We start from the raw sequence: 18,480 nt of genomic DNA, 5'->3' as shown, positions 1-18,480 counted from the left end.
TAAAAAAAACACACACACACAAAACAAAACACAAAAGGCCCTTGCTTGGAGCACTATAAAACGTTTGCACACTCCCAGATTCGTCCTATTTGGCAGCTGCCTCCTCATCAGGAACTTCTAACATCACTCAAAGACTCTCTCCACCAAATAGTAAGTACAAGTTCCTGGGTATTACTGGATTTCAAACTGTGGAACCAGAAGTGCATTAGAGACTAGCAATAATGTTTTGAGCCATTTTGCTGAATATTACTGGGATGACCAACCAGGCTAAAATGACCTTATCTTAACAGGGCACATTCATTTTATTCTCCCCTCCTTATATTTGAATCCTATAAAAACGGGTGTTTTGTGAGGTCTTACTAAATGCAAAAGGTTAACGTATAAGGTACTCATAAAAAGTCAGCAACATGAAGAAGGTTCAGAATCTCAGACTGAAGAGATCCAACATAAAGAAAGGTTCCTTCTTTTGATTGTATTTTAGCGTCCTGATAAATCTAGTTTTCTCCTTCTTTCTCTACTACACGTCTTTGCTGACTATTAACATCTTTGTAGTAGCCCTGTGAGGACAAGGCTTGGGATGAAGGAACAATTTTATCCATCTCATGAGTATCCATTCCATGGATAAGCAACTGAAATACGGAGAGAAGTGATTTTTTTTAATATGGCATAGGTAGATTAGAAAAAAGCAACCTAATGTTCCTGGTCTTTAGTCTAGGATGATGTGTGTGACATAGGTGGAAAATCATTTGGCTGTCACATCAAAGGTCCTGGGTTCTAGTCCCAGATCTGTTACTTATTGATTAGCTTTGTAACCTTTGGTAAATCACTTTGCCTCTCTGGGCCTCAGTTTCCCAATCTGTAAAATGAGAGCATTGAACAAGATATGTTGTTGTTTAGTCGTTTTCAGTCATGTCTGACTCTTCGTGACCCCTTTTGGAGTTTTCTTGGCAAAGACACTGGAGTGGTTTCCCATTTCCTTCTCTAGCTCATTTTACAGATGAGGAAACTGAGGCAAACAGGGTTAAGTCACTTGTCCAGGATAACACAATGTCTGAGGCCAGATTTGAACTCAGGAAGATTAGTCTTTCTGACTCCATGCTCGGTGCTCAATCCACTGTGATATTAGGTCATATTTCTGAAGCATTTTACAAAGTGCCTTATCAATAGGAACTCTTTGAAGTAAGTAGTCAAGCTACATCCATTCTATAATTTAATATTTGCCTTAAAGAGTTCTGAAAGTCTGTTATTCAACTCTATTGCCAAAGCTGCCTTCCAAGTCAAGTTTTTTTTTAATAGTATCAATAATGTGAATAATAATATAATATAAAGTTAATTGCTAAAACAAGCCTGAGAATGATGAGTTCATGAGTTGTAGCTTCTTATCACTTGAAAATGGAGTTTTGTTCAAATTCTCCTCCTTTCCCCACCATATTTTGGCTTGTGGCTTCTAGCAAATGTGTGTGATTCTAAATTACATTTTTACTATAAAAAGCAAGGATCTACATTAACCTCCCTTTTATTTGACCTGAACATCTCTAAAGTGAATGGAATAACAGAGGTCGGGGCACTTTCCTCCACATCCTAACACCTCTACACAAAATCACACACTGGTGTGCCCCAGGGTTCTGTCCTGGATCTTCTTCTTCCTCTATACTTTGGTTGGTTATCTCATCAGCTCCAATGGATTCAATAATGGATTAAATTATCATCTTTATGCTGATGATTCTCAGATCTGTTTTCCCAGTCCTAACCTCTCTCCTAAATTCCAGTCTCACATCTCCAACAGCCTAATAGATATCTAGAATTTGATATCATGCAGACATCTCAAACTCCAAGTTCATTATCTTCCCTCCCCCTCACCGAGTCCTCCTGTGTCATCTTCGACTCCCCATTCTCTCTTTCTCTCTCCCCTCCCCACCACCACAACTTCTTAACTCTGGCCAAATTCTCTTCTTTCCACCCACACAGCCACCACTGTTGAGCAGACCCCCATTACCTCACATCTCCTGGTTGGTCTCCCTGCCACAAGCGGCTCCCTACTGCAGTCCAAAGTTGTTTGTATATTGTCTTCCCCATTATACTATGAGCACCTTGGGAGCAGGGACTATTTTTTTCCTCTTTCTTTTTATTCTCAGCACTTAGGACAGAGCCTGGCACAAACTAGGTATAAATGTAAATGTTGGCTAACTCACACAAATTTCATACATCCTGATTTTCAAAGAAATGATATCCTGAGATTACAGATGCAAATGTCTCATGGCTACTGATGGAGGCTTCAGAAATCTTTCTTTGGAAACTTCACCCCTCCTTATTGGGCCTCCTCTTTCCCAGGGTTGGACTTTGGCCTGAGTCTCTGTTATATGATTAACAAAGGATAATATTTGTTCTGATGTTAGTGCAGACCTTTAGCCCCTTTATCTTCCTTTGAATTATATTAATTTTTGTGTCCAGTTCTTTTTTTTTTTAATACTATCTAAAACCCAGCAAGATAAGTTCAGGGGAAAAAAAGTTTGTTTTTAGTAGTGCCATGAAATCATCAGGAGGAGAAACAAAAATAAAAAAACAAAAGCAATCCATGGAAATAACCCATGCCCACCAGAAAATCATGTTTAGTGGCTGCCCAGTTTTTATTACAGATTCTTTCAGTTCTTTCTCTGTGGTTAAAGATCACTCAGTGGGTATTTTCAAAGACCTGGTTTTCAAGTCTGATTAGTATGCAGGCAACTTCTAGCCTAAATATTCCTAAATATAAGCATCATAGCTTATAACTAAATTCAAATGCCCTGGGGTAGATCTTCTGCCCCAGTTCTCCATGTTTACATAAGTGAAATGTCTCGACCATACAAGATGTGTGACTGTCCATCTTTTTCTTCAAGTTCTTCAGGAATAGAGACGATATAATTTTCCTTAGGAACCCAGTCCCCCACCTTTTTTTCCATTCTAATCATACGTTACTACCTTTTCTACAGGCCAGCCAAATCAGCTTTCTTACTGTTTAACATTCCCTCTTTCCATCTCCATGTTTTGCACTGGCTATCCTTCGTGCCTATTATCATCCGATCAAGTTTCCTTAACCCTAATTTCCCTCAAAGCTCAATTCAATCATTACCTTTTATATGAGGCCTTTTCTGATTCTCCCAGCTACTACAACACCCCTCCCCAATATCCTTGAATTTGTTTTGAATATATTTTCTATATACTTATGTATGCATGCATGTATGTATGTATGTATATAAGCATGTTGTATGTATGTGCATCTTATATCTCCCAACAGAATGTAAGTTCACTGACAGCAGGAATTGTATCACTTTTTTCTTTGCATAAGCACTTAATAAATGCTTGTTGATTAATTGATTATCCTTATATCCAACCAAAATCTTTAAAGTTTCAGGAGTTATAGTAGATTTTTATAACATCCATGAGTGTTGCTTGAGTTGGTAGCAAGGTCCTTCAAGAGGAGAATTAATATATTTTTTGCCTTTTTATTCTCAGCATTCAGCACAGTGCCTGGTACATAGTAAGCACTTAATAAATGCTTACTGAATTAAATATCCTGACCACTTTCTTCTCTGACATCCTCAAGCTGTCATAGCACTGCTATACCTAATTTTCAAACCAAAAATTGGGACATGTGGTCCAACAAAGAATATACTTTTTGAAAAGTCTCATTAAAGCATACTTTCTTTTCTCAAAATTGAGATTGTCTTGGAAAATGTGGGGGGAAATGGTCACCATGTCTACACTGATGGAAGTTTCCAAAGAGTCTTGGGAAGAGTGAGTGATCTGCAAATCACTCAATGGCCAGTAGGCCATATAGAAATTCATTTACCTCTCTAGTTTACAAAGTGTTTAGGGTCCTGCCCACATCACTTTTTAATGATGTACTTACAGAATTTTAGAAGTGAAAAGGATCCCAAAATTCATCAAATCCAGTCCCCTTCACCTGGGGCACCTTTGCTCCACCAGATTATGAAATAGACATTTATTTTCTTGGAATAGCTCTCAGGAGATTCACAAAACTTTTAAATGAAGGTCTTGTAACTCTGTCTTCTGACTCCAAGTCCAATGGTCTTTGTACAACCCTGCCAGAAACAATTTTACTCATTAAACCTGAGAGAAGATAGCTCTGGTCATCTCAAGGGTGCAGCCCCTAAGGGAGTAAAATGACAACTACTCATAATAAAGAATCTTCTAGGCAACTGACACTTGATTCCAAGGCTTGGCCTGCCTCCTCCTCCCCAGAAAGGCCCTGCAGAAATACAAAGCCAAGTTGTCAGGATGTACAGAGTACATGAACCACTAGGTCTCACTTAAAACTTCATTCTCTTCTCCAGCACCCGGTATAGATTTCTCTATACAGAAATAGTAAACATTTGTTGTTGATGATAACGATAAAGATGATGAGCACATGTCTACATGTCTGTAACTTCCATTTTGAGCTGGAAATAGATGGTCTCTGAGATCCCTTCCAACCCTGAGTCTCTGTGATCCCAATACCTCCATTTTCCAGCTATTAGTATTTCGCTTTTTTCTTTCTTTTTCTCTTCCAGACCCACCACCATGGCCCACCGTTATCCAGCACTCACCCCAGAACAGAAGAAGGAGCTCTCAGACATTGCCAAACGCATTGTTGCTGATGGCAAAGGCATCCTGGCTGCAGATGAATCTGTTGGTGAGTACAAGGGACATTGTGCTATAATCCATAACAAACTTCTAAAAAGGCACTATCCTTATCAAAACAAACTTTAATGTTTCATTCTTCATCCTTCTTCACAAATGGGGTAAACCCTCAGAGTAAAGTTGTTCACATAAAGGCTTATGGGGGAACTTAAGAGTGAAGGAGCCCAGACTCCATTGTCTTGTCATGTAAGAAGGCTGGTCTCCATCAGATTCCTTGACCTTCCCTTCAATAGCACCTGATTATCAGGCTCCTAGACCTTCTTAAACATGCCCTGTGCAGGGCAAGAAGGAGAGATCTCGGAAGGTATAAACCAAAGAAGCAGTATCTGTTGACACTGGGGCACACACTTGCTTACAGATCATACCTCAGTACTTCAGGCAGCTCAGCAGCAGACCCAGACGTACAAAACCCACCTCTCTCCTTGACAGTAGGAAACTCAGGGGGCAAATGAAATACTAATCTGCAAAAGGAAAAAGACAGCCAGGAATACTCATCCTTCCACCTTCCCCATGGTCTCGTACCTTTGCTGTGATGGAGCCCTCTCTATGTCCTTCCACCCCCACCAATCCTAAGCACTATATAGTTTTGTGAATATTTTTTGTCCTCCATTTCCTTCTTCTTCTCCTCAAGTACTGTATGTCTCTTTGAACAGAATACTATGAAGGGTGTATTCTTTCCACTGCCTCTTCTGCCCCCCACCCTCAACCTGGGTTCATATATACTGCCTTCTCTGCTGGGCTAATAATTTCCTTAAAACTTCTTTACTTCCTTACTTCCAGATCTACTAGAGTAAAGTTCACTGGCAAATTATTAAGCAAAGTGAGCAATTTGGAGTCAGGACCAGGTTACCAAGCTGGAGTCAGAAGTACAGAAATCTGAAATGGGAGCAGGGGAGAAAATGCAACAAACAGAAAGTGAGGTTCAAGTCAATCATTGAACCCAACTCAGTAATCCTTTTATCACAGGAGCCAGTTTGTTCAACCAGTAATGAATGCTGAGGTCTTAAATACCTGCTTGTAGCTAGCAGCAAATAATCACCCACCCGACCCTGGCTGGCAGGTTCAACTCTTCGTGCCCAGCCTACCTGCTCCCCTACTGGGTCTTGACTGGGATTCATTAGTGTGTCCTTTTCATGGAGTGTTCGAAGTTTTAAGATTTCTAGGTCAAAAAGACCTTTGGCATTTATATAGTGCTTTAATGTTTGCAAAGTACTTTACATATATGATCTCACAACAACCCTGTGAGTCAAGTGCCATAGATATTAGCATCCTTAATTTATAAAGGAGGAAAATGACTGGTCAAGTGACTTGCTCAGGGACACATAGCTAGTAAATGTCTGAGGTGGAATTCAAACCCAGGGCTTCTTGATTCCAAGCCCAGAACCTTGTCCATTATTGCTGTACCGCCTCAATGAAGCTCTAGGGAGTTAGGTATAAAAGTCACATTACCCCTTGTTGTTTATTCTGATTGGTCTCAGATACCATTTTGACGCATTCTTCTCCCCATCTTCCATATTTTGCTCCCTGTTTTAGGTACCATGGGCAATCGCCTGCAGAGGATCAAGGTAGAGAACACGGAAGAAAACCGCCGTCAGTTCCGAGAAATCCTCTTCTCTGTGGACAAATCCATCAGCCAGAGCATTGGGGGTGTGATCCTTTTCCATGAGACTCTCTATCAGAAGGATAGTCAGGGAAAGTGGTTCAGAGACATCCTCAAGGAAAAGGGAATCGTGGTGGGAATCAAGGTCAGTGCACCTAGTAAACACATCACTTATGCTGGAATCCAAAATGTTTATGGCTCTCCCTATATGAAATACTGGGGTAATGCTGAGGTCAAGCAAACCCTTCAAATATAATTTCTTCTCCTATCTTATGTTATCCTCTAGTCCCACAAAATCTGTTCTTTCCTTAGCCCAGAGGTGGGGAACCTGTGACCTCAAGGCCACATGTGGCCCTCTAGGCCCTCAAGTACAAATCCAAACTTCACAGAACAAATCCCCTTAATAAAAGTATTTGTTCTGTAAAACTTGGACTCAGTCAAAAGGCCATAACCAACAGCCTAGAAGGCTACATGTGGCCTTCAGGCCACAGGTTCCCGGCCCCTGCCTAGCCCTTCCTGGTCTTTTCTCCAAAGCTCTCCTAACTCTTTTCAGTATCTCCATAATCCCAGGTTTGTATATTGGCCACCACCTAAGATTGAATACCTTCTCTAGCACAAGACTCCTGTATACTCCTTACAGCCAATACCTCCTATACTTTAATTTCTATATTCATCCTTCTTATACAAACATCATCTCATAATGCAGTGCCCTTGGTTAGGGAGAGTCTTGCCATGAGAATAGCTCTGAATTGAGAAAGTCAGGATCTTTGCCATCTTCACTCTTTGGCATCTGCTGAATGTTCATAATCTCTTTTTTGCAGCTGGACCAAGGTGGTGCTCCCTTGGCAGGAACAAATGGAGAAACCGCCATTCAAGGTGAGAATATTGCTTCCTGTGATGGAGCATCCCTGCACGTGTGAGATATGCAACAAGGCGAATCAGAGCAAAGGGTAGAAACACAACCAGCTAACATTTACAAAACACCTGAGGAGTTCTTGTACCAGCAAAAGTCCAAACAACAAATGCTGATTGAGCAGCCACTAGGGACAAAGCCCTGTGCTAAGCTTTGTGGGGGACACAAAGATGAATAACATACAACTGCCCATAAAAATAATTAAATAGAACAGACAAGATATAAAACCATGAAAAGTTAAGTAATAGTTCAAATAATTAACATTTCTGTAGCACTTTAAAGTTTATGAAATTATATGTGTTATATATTTGGATTGGATAGGAGTATACATATCTGTGTGTATATATGTATACACATATAACATATAATTTTGTAAACTTTATGTACGTATATGTACATACAACATACAGATATGTGCATAATGGGTATATAATATTAATTAGTTTCAGCTGTTACTTAACTTTTAGGTTATTAATTTTGAGCTATTGTTTAATATGTATGTATACAGATATATGTGCATATGTGATAATCCACATTTATAATACATATACACATGTAGGTATGTGTATCTATAAATACATACAAATGTACATGTGTGTATCTGTGTATATATGTATATACCAATACAGATCTGTGTGTGTGTGTGTTTGTGCATAAAATCTCCTTTGAACCTGATAGCAAGTCTAGGACTGTTACTGAATCCTAGCTCTTCCACTTACTACCTATATGGCCTTTGGAAAGTCACTTCATCTTTCTTGGTCTCAGTTTCCTCATCTGCTAAAGTCATATCAAGTCTCACTTTTGATCCTGACAGCTGTCCTGTGAGATAGGAAGAACGAGTGCTGTTACGTTTATTTTGCAAATGAGAATTTGCCTAATGTCAAGTGGCTAATACATGCTAGGGCTTGGACTTGACCCCAGGCTGGTTGCTTAGATGTATAGATTACCTGAATTTGTGCATTCCCATACCATTCCAAAACACAAATTCCCCAGCAGCTGGGGTCAAGAGGGCATTTTTTTTTTGCAGGAGTAACCCAAAATGACTGTATTTTTGTACCTGCCCTTAAAACTCTTTAAGGCTTGGCTAAAGGCATTGAGAGTGTGGACAGCACCATCTGTGTCATATGCAACTTAATTGCTTAGACATTTCGGCATATAAGCCACAAAGAGAAGACTGAGCTCAGAGAGCAGGGACAGGGGAATGTATCCTGAGTTCGGAGAAGCCAAGGAGCTAGCAATGGAGGATGAGATGCCAAATGGCTACTTCCAGCCCCTAGGCCTCCCAATTAGACGCTCCATGCACCAAAGCAGCTTCTCAGAGAAGGCTTTTTTCCCATTTTGTGGTTTGCAGGCTTGGATGGACTCTCTCAGCGCTGTGCCCAGTACAAGAAGGATGGTGCTGACTTTGGGAAGTGGCGGGCTGTGCTGAAGATCGCTGACCAGTGTCCCTCCAGCCTGGCCATCCAGGAGAATGCCAATGCGCTGGCCCGCTATGCCAGCATCTGCCAACAGGTATTGCTCTAGGCCTCCCATAGACACTGGTGTCCTATGACAGCTTTCCCAGGTTTCACGTCCCTCATTCTGAAGAAGCCTAAAGGTTTAAAGGCAGAATGACAACCTCATTCTTGCTGGGCAACACATGATAAATCATAATGACAGTTGCTAGAGGGATCTCTTACTCATGTGCGTGACAATTGAGACTCTGGATTTAGGAGAAGGAGCCCTCTAGAGTCCTGCCTTTACAGAGGAATATTAGTGCCTTTCAGTTTGAATGATGGCTTTCATAAGGCCCCTTCTTCCTCCATTTTCAATATACTTTTCTTAAATTATATTTTTTCATTTAGCAAAAAACAAAAATCTGTTTTTTCTCTCTCTCATTTCTCTTCCTGCCCCCACTATTTTCTGTCAGGCTAAGAAACTCACTTAAAAATTTCCTTCTTTCTTTTGACATTGGGTCTCCTCTCTAGCCTAGGCTGGAAGTACAGGGGCCACTCACAGGCCTGACAAAACCCTTATAGAAAATATGCATAGTCAAGGAAAAGAAATTATTACATTGGTCAGTCATCTGCAAATGCATACATACATACATATATATATACACAGACTCACATATATACATGTGTGTGTGTGTGTGTGTGTGTATCATCCTGCACCATGAATCCACCTGCACCATTAATAAGTTGGCACCATGCTTCCCCTTTGGTCCTCTGGAATCATGGTGCATCATTGCATTGATCAGAATTTTTAAAGTCTTTCAAAGTTGTCTTTATACCATGTTTGTTATTATATAAATTGATCTGGTTCTTCACACTTCATTCTGTATCATTTCATAGAAATCATTCCATGTTTCTCTGAAACCATGCTTTTCTTCATTTCTTATGGCACAATAGTATTTTATTACCTTTATATTCCGTAACTCGTTCAGCCACTCCCCAATTGCTAAGAACTACCTTAGTTTCCACTTTGCCACTACCAAAAAAAAAAGTTGCTACAAGTATTTTTACATATGTGTGTCCTTTCCCTCAACATATTGCTCTAAAAATTTAAGTACATTTTTTTTTCTGTCAGGCTAAGAAACTCACTTAAAAATTTCCTTCTTTCTTTTGACATTGGGTCTCCTCTCTAGCCTAGGCTGGAAGTACAGGGGCCACTCACAGGCCTGATCCCAACACCGATTGGCATGAAAGCCTTGACCTTCTCTGTTCATCTAAGCTGAGGCAGGTCACCCTTCATGCTGGTGGCCCTCCAGTAGACTTTAGCCCTCCTGTAGCTTGGAATCCTTTAACCCAAATGATCTGCCTGCCTCAGCTTCTCCAGCAGCAGGGATGACTGCCATGCATAAACATATCTGGCTCCTTTTTCATTTTTAATACCATTTCACCACACTTGGGCACTCTTCTCCTAATGCCACAGCCAATCAACATCCAACTGCTTTTCAGATTTCACTATGAAGTTTGCTGTAGGCAAGAGTGATAGGGAGCTGATTGAGACCTGCAGCCTAGCATGAAGGCCACCAAGCTGTAAGAGGGCTCTCTCCTTTAGCTACAAGAGTCTTCGGCTGTGCTCAATCTTTCTCAGCTCCTGATGGGTGTTTTGAGTCCAGACTAAGTCATGTATAATTCAATTAAACTGCAACACATATGTGTATTAGGTGCCAACCATGTGCAAGATGCAGTGCATAGAGTATGGACTTGGAATCGAGATGTCCTGAGTTCAAATCTGGCCACAGACACTTGCTAGCTGTGTGACCTTAGGCAAGTCACTTAACCTGTTTAACTCATCTGTAAAGTGGGGGATAATGCTAACATATACCCCTAGGGTTGTTACGAGGTTAAAATGAAATATTTGTAAAGTGCTTTGCAAATTGTAAAGCCCTATGTAAGTGCTGGCTATTATTATTAAGACACTATGTTTGGCACTAAAAATTTAAAGATAGGCTCTGCAGTCACTTAGCTTATAATCAAAGGAGGGGAGATGGGATGTCAGTATGTATCACCTGAGAGTAGGTTAGTGTCAGAACCGCTTTGGAGGCTACTGGTGTGCATGACAGCTTGTCTGGACTCCTACTTGTCTCATTTGCTTCTGGATACTGCCCAATAGTGATTGAAGCTGTAAGGTCTCATCTTTCTAGAGCCCTCTCCCGTCAGGCTCACAAACACTCAATGAAGACTTTTATTTGCCCTCATCCAACTTGGGGGGCATTGTTTTTAAGTACCCCCCAAAAGTTGTCATTAGAGGCCTATAGCAAGCAGGTAAGCAATAAAATCTAGAGCTTAGAAGCTATTTCCTTCTCTTTTCACTTATTCTAAGGGGAGATCATTTTCACTCTGTTGAGTTTTTCCTACATTTGTTGTTCCACACACACCCAGCTATTTTGTTTCCACAAAGGAGCTTCATCATATACCGATTGGTTTCACTGGTTCTCCACTCACTGAAAGGGCTGTAGGAAAGGGCAACCTAATTTTCATCTCTTCTGTTCCCTTTTCAGAATGGACTAGTCCCCATTGTGGAGCCAGAAGTCATCCCTGATGGAGATCATGACCTTGAGCATTGCCAGTACGTCTCTGAGAAGGTAATCTGCGGCTGTGAGGGAAATGCTCTCACTGCTATCAAAATACACTTTAAATAATTTAGGTAGTCCAGAAAAGGACTTCTTTTGTTTTGAGAACAGTCAGCAAAAACTAAAGCTGCCCTTGCCAAATTTATCCTTCTCAGGGCAAATGTATAATTTTCCAACTTTCTTAACCTAAGGCAGGGGCTACCCTAAACCCATAGACAGAGATGGGTGTGTTGGAGGAGGCAGCTTTTAAAGGAATCTGTTTGAAAACCATAATGAATAGAGAGAAAACAAGGGGGAGAAAAAGAGAGAGGACAAAAGAAAGGCAGAGCCTTTGAATAGGTCACGTCCCTTTTCTACGCTATAATTTCTTGATCTGTAAAATGAAAGGGATAAACTAAGATGTCTCCCAGCTTTATGCTCTGGTATGCTATGATTTTTTGACCACTCAACTGTTATAGGGTAGAATTCATAGAGGCAATAAGGCATAGTGAGTAGCGTTATGTTTGTAAGTCACTCAGGAGTGGGCAGTCAAATCCTGCCTCTGACTCTAGCTATGTGACCCTGGTTAACCTCTATTTGCCTCAGTTTCCTTATTTGTAAAATGAGGATAATAACAATACCTTCCTCCCAGGATTATTGTGAGGATGAAGTGAGATAATAATTTTAAAGCTAAATGATTTAGCCCAGGACCTGACACATAATAAGTGTTATATAAATTTTAGCTATTATTATTATCTCTGAGCTGGTTGGGACTAAAAGTTATTGAAGAATTCATGTCCCAGTTGTTACAGGACAAGTTAGTTGTAGAGGAGAATGGGAAGTGCTACAATGTAGCATAATGTAAGGATAATGTAGAATAATGTAAGGAGAGTGCCGAAGATAAACCAAAATAGTTTCGTCATTCCCTTTCACTCTCCACCTTCGTTAGGTCCTGGCCGCTGTCTACAAGGCCCTGAATGACCACCATGTCTACTTGGAGGGAACACTACTGAAGCCCAACATGGTGACAGCTGGACATGCCTGCACCAAGAAGTACACACCTGAACAAGTGGCTCTGGCCACTGTCACAACTCTCCACCGAACGGTCCCTGCTGCTGTTCCAGGTAAATGCTTTAATTCTCTCGCAGATTGTCATGTACCCCAGGCCCCAGTCGGTCTGGCTTCTTCTCAGCCTCTTTATTCCTGCTTCTGAAAGAGTCTTAGAGTCCTTCCGTCACAATCGTTTCTCAAGAGTTGGCAATGATATCTCAAACCATATACCCCACAAATGGAAAACAAAACGAAGCAAAATGCTCATAACAAATACACATAGTCAACCAAAGCAATTATCCACATTGGCCATGTCCCAAAATGTATGTCTCATTCTGAACCTTGATGGCATCACCTCTCTGTCAAAAGGTAGGTACCATGTGTCTTCCACAGGCCTCTGGAATCATGGTTGGCCAATTCATCGATTGGAATTCTTAAGTCTTTCAAAATTGTTTTTCTTTACAATGTTGATATTGTATAATTGTTCTCTGGGTTCTATTCATTTCCCTTTCTATCAGTTCATACAAGTCCTCTCAGGTTTCTCTGAAACCATCCCTTTTGCCATTTCTTATGGAATAATAATATTCTATAATATTCCATTCCATTCAAATATTGTTCAATTCAAGTAACCTTTACTATATCTACTGTGTACAGAGCCTTGTACTAGGTGCTGTGGGGAATACAAAAATGAGCTAAGTCTATCTCTATCCAGTTATCCCCAAATTCTAGAATCCCTCATATTCCAAGCCAACACAGTACATACATCTTCCTCCAGCAAATATTATAGTTCACACATAAATCAAGCAAAAAAGGAATGGAGAGACAGTATGCATTCACTTTTGTATGTGTGCATGACACTGCCCAACTTCCACCAAACCCTGTGAGTGATGGCTAGTTGGGCTCAGCTCTCATCTTCAAGGTTTTTCTCTTCTTCCAGGCATCTGCTTTCTATCTGGAGGCATGAGTGAAGAAGATGCCACTCTCAATCTAAATGCCATCAACCTTTGCCCACTGCCCAAGCCCTGGAAGCTAAGTTTCTCCTATGGACGAGCCCTGCAGGCCAGTGCACTTGCTGCCTGGGGGGGCAAGGCTGCAAACAGGAAGGCAACCCAGGAGGCATTTGTGAAGAGGGCTCAGGTGAGGAAGCCAGCTCTCTTCTTTTCCTGGCCAGGCTATTTCTTCTGCCTTCCAACTGTAATTTACAGTGTGATTTGTAACACGCCAAAATAGTTCTTGACATCCTTAGCAATGCTTGGCATTGCACATGAACCTAAAAGCAAAGTGGAAACGGGAGTGATTTGGGGGACTGGCACAACAGACCTGGTGGAAGGTTAAAGAGAGCAAGGGAGTTTGGAGTGTTAGTGAAGACTTTATGAGGTGGCTGATCACTAGAGTCTAGACTAGATAGGTAGTCAAGCAGAGGCAGAAGAAGGCTAATGGACCCTAGGCACATAGCATTTAAAGCTGGAAAGGACCTTATACACTGTTTAGTTCAACCCTTATTTCACATATGAAAAAACTGAGGCCCCAAAGTTCTTACTTAAAGTCACATAGGTAGTAAACAGAAGAGCTGGGATTTGAACTCAGGTTTTCTGACCTCAAATCCATTATTCTTTCTACTCTGAATCGAGAACCCAGAGGGAAGTCATAGTGAGGACCAAGTGCTAGTTTAGCAATTTAGGTTTGGTGAATTATAGAGGCAGAAAATAAAGTGGCTGTGATGGCCAGAGGGAGTCCCAAGTTGGAGAAATCTAAGGGGGAGCTGTGTTCTGTGATGGTGAGGTCCAGGGAGTGAGTCCAGTGATAATGAAATACAGATGGAGGTCTTGAGAGTCAAGAACAGAGAAGATGCAAGCAAAAGGTAAGATGTGTGGTCATCAGCAGGAATGTGGCAGTTACATAGAAGGATGTCAGAGGTCATAAGATAGAACATGAGTCTGCTGTCAAGGGAATGAGGAACGAGAAAGTGGCTCATAGAGCGGCAGCAAATAATAGTAATGAAGCAATGAGGTGATGCAATGGATAGAATTTTGGATTTGGAGTCAGGGAGATCTGAGTACAAATCTTGACCCTGACTTTGGGTGACCTCGGGCAAGTCATTTAACTTCTTCAACTCAGTTTCCTCATCTGTAAAACAGAGATAATAACAGCATCTACCTCACAGGCTTGTGTTGTAAGGATTAAATAAGAGCATATGTCAGGTGCTTTGCAAACTTTAAAGTGGGGTACAAATGCCAGTTATTATTATTATTATTTATTATTATTAAGCTGTATAGACCAAAGTTAAGGACTCTAAAGGAAGAGAAAAAAGAGATTCAGGACAGGCATTGATAAACATGGACAAACACCTGGGCTTTTTTTTTTTTTAATTAACCAAGGGGCCCTTTCTTCTTGTGTTTCAGGCAAACTGCCAGGCAGCCAAAGGGCAGTACGTTCATTCAGGCTCATCTGGTTCTGCTGCCAGCCAGTCCCTTTTCACTCCCAGCTATACCTACTAGTGTCGTAGGAATCTCTCCCCCACCGTTGTCCCAGCTCCTCTTTACATGTCATTAGGAGGTGACTGAGGAGTGAATGTATTTCAACCCAGATTGGAAATTGTGTGACAATTATGATTGGACTTAGACACACACACACACACACACACACACACACACACACACAACACACACACACCCCTTCTTCTCCCCACCCTTCCCTAATCCCCCTCCCAACTCCCATTTTAAGGACCTGAAACCAATTTTCACAAAGCTGTTCCTTGCTGGTGGGGAAGCTGGATAACAGTTTCAACCCCGTCTCAGTGACGCTCCTTCCCTGCAGCTTAAGAGTAATTAGTATTTTTTTTTAAATGCCACTTTTCTGCCATGAATAACAGTCATCCAGTGAAACACCTCTCAGAAGCTGTGGACTGATGAGCATTTCTTACCGAGCAGTCCTGGCAGTCTGCAAACCAGTACTTGCATTGGAAAATAAATAAAACATTTTATAAACACTTGGCATGTGTCATGTTGTCTTTTGGTATTTTCAAAATGGTTGACTATATTTGTTTATGGTCAATGTAGATTTAATGCTATACACTATCCTTGACTGTACTTGTGTCTGTTTTGTTATTTTTCAATTAAAGTAATTCAGACCCAAAGTTGGAAGAGACTTAAAACAATGAGGCACAGGGAAAGGAGTCGCAGCTTTTGAGTCAGAGGACCTAGATTCAGATCCTTGCTCTGGCCTTGGACAGGTCACTCATCTCTCCATGACTGTTACTTTATCCTTAAAAGGAGGCAGTTGTATAAGATGACTTCTAAGGTCACTTCCAGTTCTAAATCTGTGGTCCTATGATCTACCCATCTCATATGACAGATGAGGAAACTGAGGTCTGCAGATGTAAAGTGACTTTCCCAAGGTCACAAAGCTAGTAGGTCCCTTTGCAGAACTGTAAACACTTGGCTAAGGAATTACTGTCCATTCATGATGTCAATGCCCTACCTCAGTTTACCTACTGTATGTTTGCTTTCATCTTAAGGCCAAAGTTTTTAACTCAATCCCTTTAAATAGCTCACCTGCCTTCCAACAAAATTATATATAAGTGCTAGAGACTGTATTCTAAACCCTGATCTGCTATTTCAGAATCAAGGTCATGGTGAAGGTCCTGAAAATTCTGTGACCTGGCCTGGCTTTCATCTGCTCTATGTTTATTTTTAAAGTCCAAGTTGTTTTATGAACTGCTTGCACATCCATATTGGTTTCTCCAGACAAATACCATTTTTCCTTTCCATTGGCATTGTTTGCCTTTCATTTTTTTGTCTATAGAATTTAATTCTTGACTATCTCCCATCCATCCTGCCCTGACTTCCCCTCAAATATTATAGTCCAAGGGGCAGCTAGGTGGCCAGAGCACTAGCCCTGGATTCAGGAGAACCTGAGTTCAAATCCAGCCTCAGACACATAACACTTACCAGCTGTGTGACCCTGGGCAAGTCACTTAACCTCATTGCCTAGCAAAAAAACAAAACAAAACCAAAAAAAAGTATTATAGTCCATGGGAGCTTACCCAGTTTAGGGAGGAGTAGCACTTCTGGCATGAGGGTTTCCTAAGCCCTTTGCAGGGTTCATCATCCACATTTGATGTCCACATGTCACCCAACTCTCACCTGTGGCTCCAAGAAGCTGTAGTATGCTTAGTGGCCACACAATGGTAAACTGTCTTGACAGATGGGCTAAATCAGATTGAGAGTAACCAACAGGCCTCAGATCTGTCAGTGAGTTAGAGGGATGTCTAGCCCTGAAGACTTCCCCTGGTAGAACAGGTGGATGAGAACAATTTGTTCCAATAACCATGAAGGCAATGGAAGCAAGCACTACGGGGCATTTAGAGCTTGGTCAGATATCAAAGACGCCAAGGTCATCCACTACATCCTGGGACATTGTCATCATCTTGACTTTTGTGCTGCCACTGGACTTCGATGACTCTTGAAGACAGAGTGAGGCAAATGACTTCGTGCAACTATGTCTGACTTAAATCTAATTCATGGCAAGTCAAGACATCACTGCATGATGTCATTAGTCCTCTTTGAAAAGGACAACAACATGGTCCAGGTGCCAAGATGGCGGAGTAAAAAGGTAGTCTCTCTCACCCTCCCCTATCAACCTTTGAAAACCCAAAAAATATTACCCCAGAAAAAAAAAACCCTAAACAGCTGAACTAGAAGAAAGATGGGGCACAGCAGTGCAGCAGCCCAGCAAACGGGTCTCCTAGTGCCCCAGCAAAAATAAATGAAGCAGCACTACAAAGGGCCCCAGGCGGATAAGTACCCTGCAGCATTCATCTGAAAGGAGCTGAAGAAAGCAACCTAAAGTCTTCCTAAAGTCCAAGCCTTGCTGATTCTAGCCCAACACCAAGTAAGCTGTCAGAACCTCTAACTGTCAACCAGGAAGAGGTCCTGAAGCCCAGGGGAGAAGTGGGAGAGGACTGGTGGAAACCAGCTCAGAAAACCACCAGGTGCCTTGGCACTCTACCACAAAGGAATCTCCCAGTGCATTATCAGAGACAAGGGAGACAGCACTGCAAGGGGCCCCAAGCAGATAAATACCCTGCAGCACCCATCTAAAAGGAGCTGAAGAAAGCTAAAGGAAAAGAAAAGAAGGCAACCTAGAATTGCCTGAAAGTTCCAGCCTTGCTGATTCCAGCCCAACACGAGGTAAGCTGCCACAACTCTACAGCCTCCAATTGCCAACATAAGAGGCCCCAGCACACAAAGCCAGTGACCAAGACCTAGGCTCCCAACACAGGAGGCTTGGGTCAGTGCCCTCTGTTCCTCAGCAGGAGAGCTCAATCTCTTTAAAGGCCAGGGAATAAAAGAAACACCATGAGTAAAAAGAAACGTACCATAGATTCATATTATGAGAAGAGTGAAGATCAAGACAGAAATTCTGAAGAGGACAACATTGTCAACAAACCCACATCTGCAACATCAAAAGGGAATATGAACTTGTCTGAAGACCAAAAAGCCTTCTTAGAAGAGCTCCAGAAGGATTTTAAAAGTCTAATGAGAGAGGTAGAATACAATTGGCCAATTGGGGAAAAAGTACACTGAAGAAAACAAGTCCTTAAAAAGCACAACTGGAAAACTGGAAAAAAAAAAGTACACTGAAGAAAACAAATCCCTTAAAAATACAATTGGCCAATTGGAGAAGGAAGTACAAAAACTAACAGAAGAAAATAATCTGTTAAAAGCTAGAATTGGGGAGCGGAGCCAAGATAGTGGAGTGAAAGCAGCAACTTGCTTGAGCTCTCCCCCACAAACCCCTCCAAATACCTATAAAAAATGGCTCTAAACAAATTCTGAAGCAGCAGAACCCACAAAAAGACAGAGTGAAACAAATTTCCAGCCCAAGACAACCTGGATGATTGATCAGAAAGGTATATCACGCCAGGCTGGGAGTGCAGCGCAGGTTGGTGTGGGTGCACAGGCTGCAGCGAACCTGGAGCAGGCCTCAGAGGACTGAATCACTGGCAGCTGTGTTGGTTTCCAGTCTCCTCAATCCAAAAATGCCAAAGACAACTTAGAAGGTCAGTGGGGAAAGTCTGTTTCTGTGGTGCTGACAGAGGAAGGTGGGGTCTCAGCTCCAGTTCCCTGAGAATGCGGCCCTGGGGTAGGCAGCTGCTTCTCGAGCTTCAGGCCCACAGACTGAGGGGGAATCAAG

The 18,480-nt window shown here is 41.7% G+C and overlaps 1 protein-coding gene across 1 annotated transcript; it reads left to right on the top strand.

The window, feature by feature from the left end:
* The first annotated feature begins 48 nt into the window (after positions 1-48).
* ALDOB (aldolase, fructose-bisphosphate B) lies at positions 49-15,271 on the top strand. Its single transcript, XM_021002242.2, has 9 exons — positions 49-150; positions 4,551-4,672; positions 6,214-6,425; positions 7,102-7,156; positions 8,545-8,705; positions 11,182-11,265; positions 12,182-12,356; positions 13,220-13,419; positions 14,685-15,271. The coding sequence occupies exons 2-9, from the start codon at positions 4,561-4,563 to the stop codon at positions 14,778-14,780; spliced, it is 1,095 nt and encodes a 364-aa protein (XP_020857901.1). The 5' UTR covers positions 49-150; positions 4,551-4,560; the 3' UTR covers positions 14,781-15,271.
* The last annotated feature ends 3,209 nt before the right edge of the window (positions 15,272-18,480 follow it).

Source organism: Phascolarctos cinereus, unplaced genomic scaffold, assembly GCF_003287225.1.
Source record: "Phascolarctos cinereus isolate Bilbo 61053 unplaced genomic scaffold, phaCin_HiC Scaffold_4;HRSCAF=312, whole genome shotgun sequence".
Taxonomy (NCBI): Eukaryota; Metazoa; Chordata; class Mammalia; order Diprotodontia; family Phascolarctidae; genus Phascolarctos; species Phascolarctos cinereus.
Note: the sequence above shows the minus strand (reverse complement) of the source record. Positions and strands in the feature narration are given on the sequence as shown.

Bases quoted from the DNA above. Each gene is read 5' to 3' on its own strand.
- ALDOB (XM_021002242.2), top strand. From the start codon at position 4,561: ATGGCCCACCGTTATCCAGCACTCACCCCAGAACAGAAGAAGGAGCTC. The intron at 8,706-11,181 runs GTATTGCTCTAG...TTCCCTTTTCAG, and splicing joins ATGCCAGCATCTGCCAACAG to AATGGACTAGTCCCCATTGT. The intron at 11,266-12,181 runs GTAATCTGCGGC...CACCTTCGTTAG, and splicing joins GCCAGTACGTCTCTGAGAAG to GTCCTGGCCGCTGTCTACAA.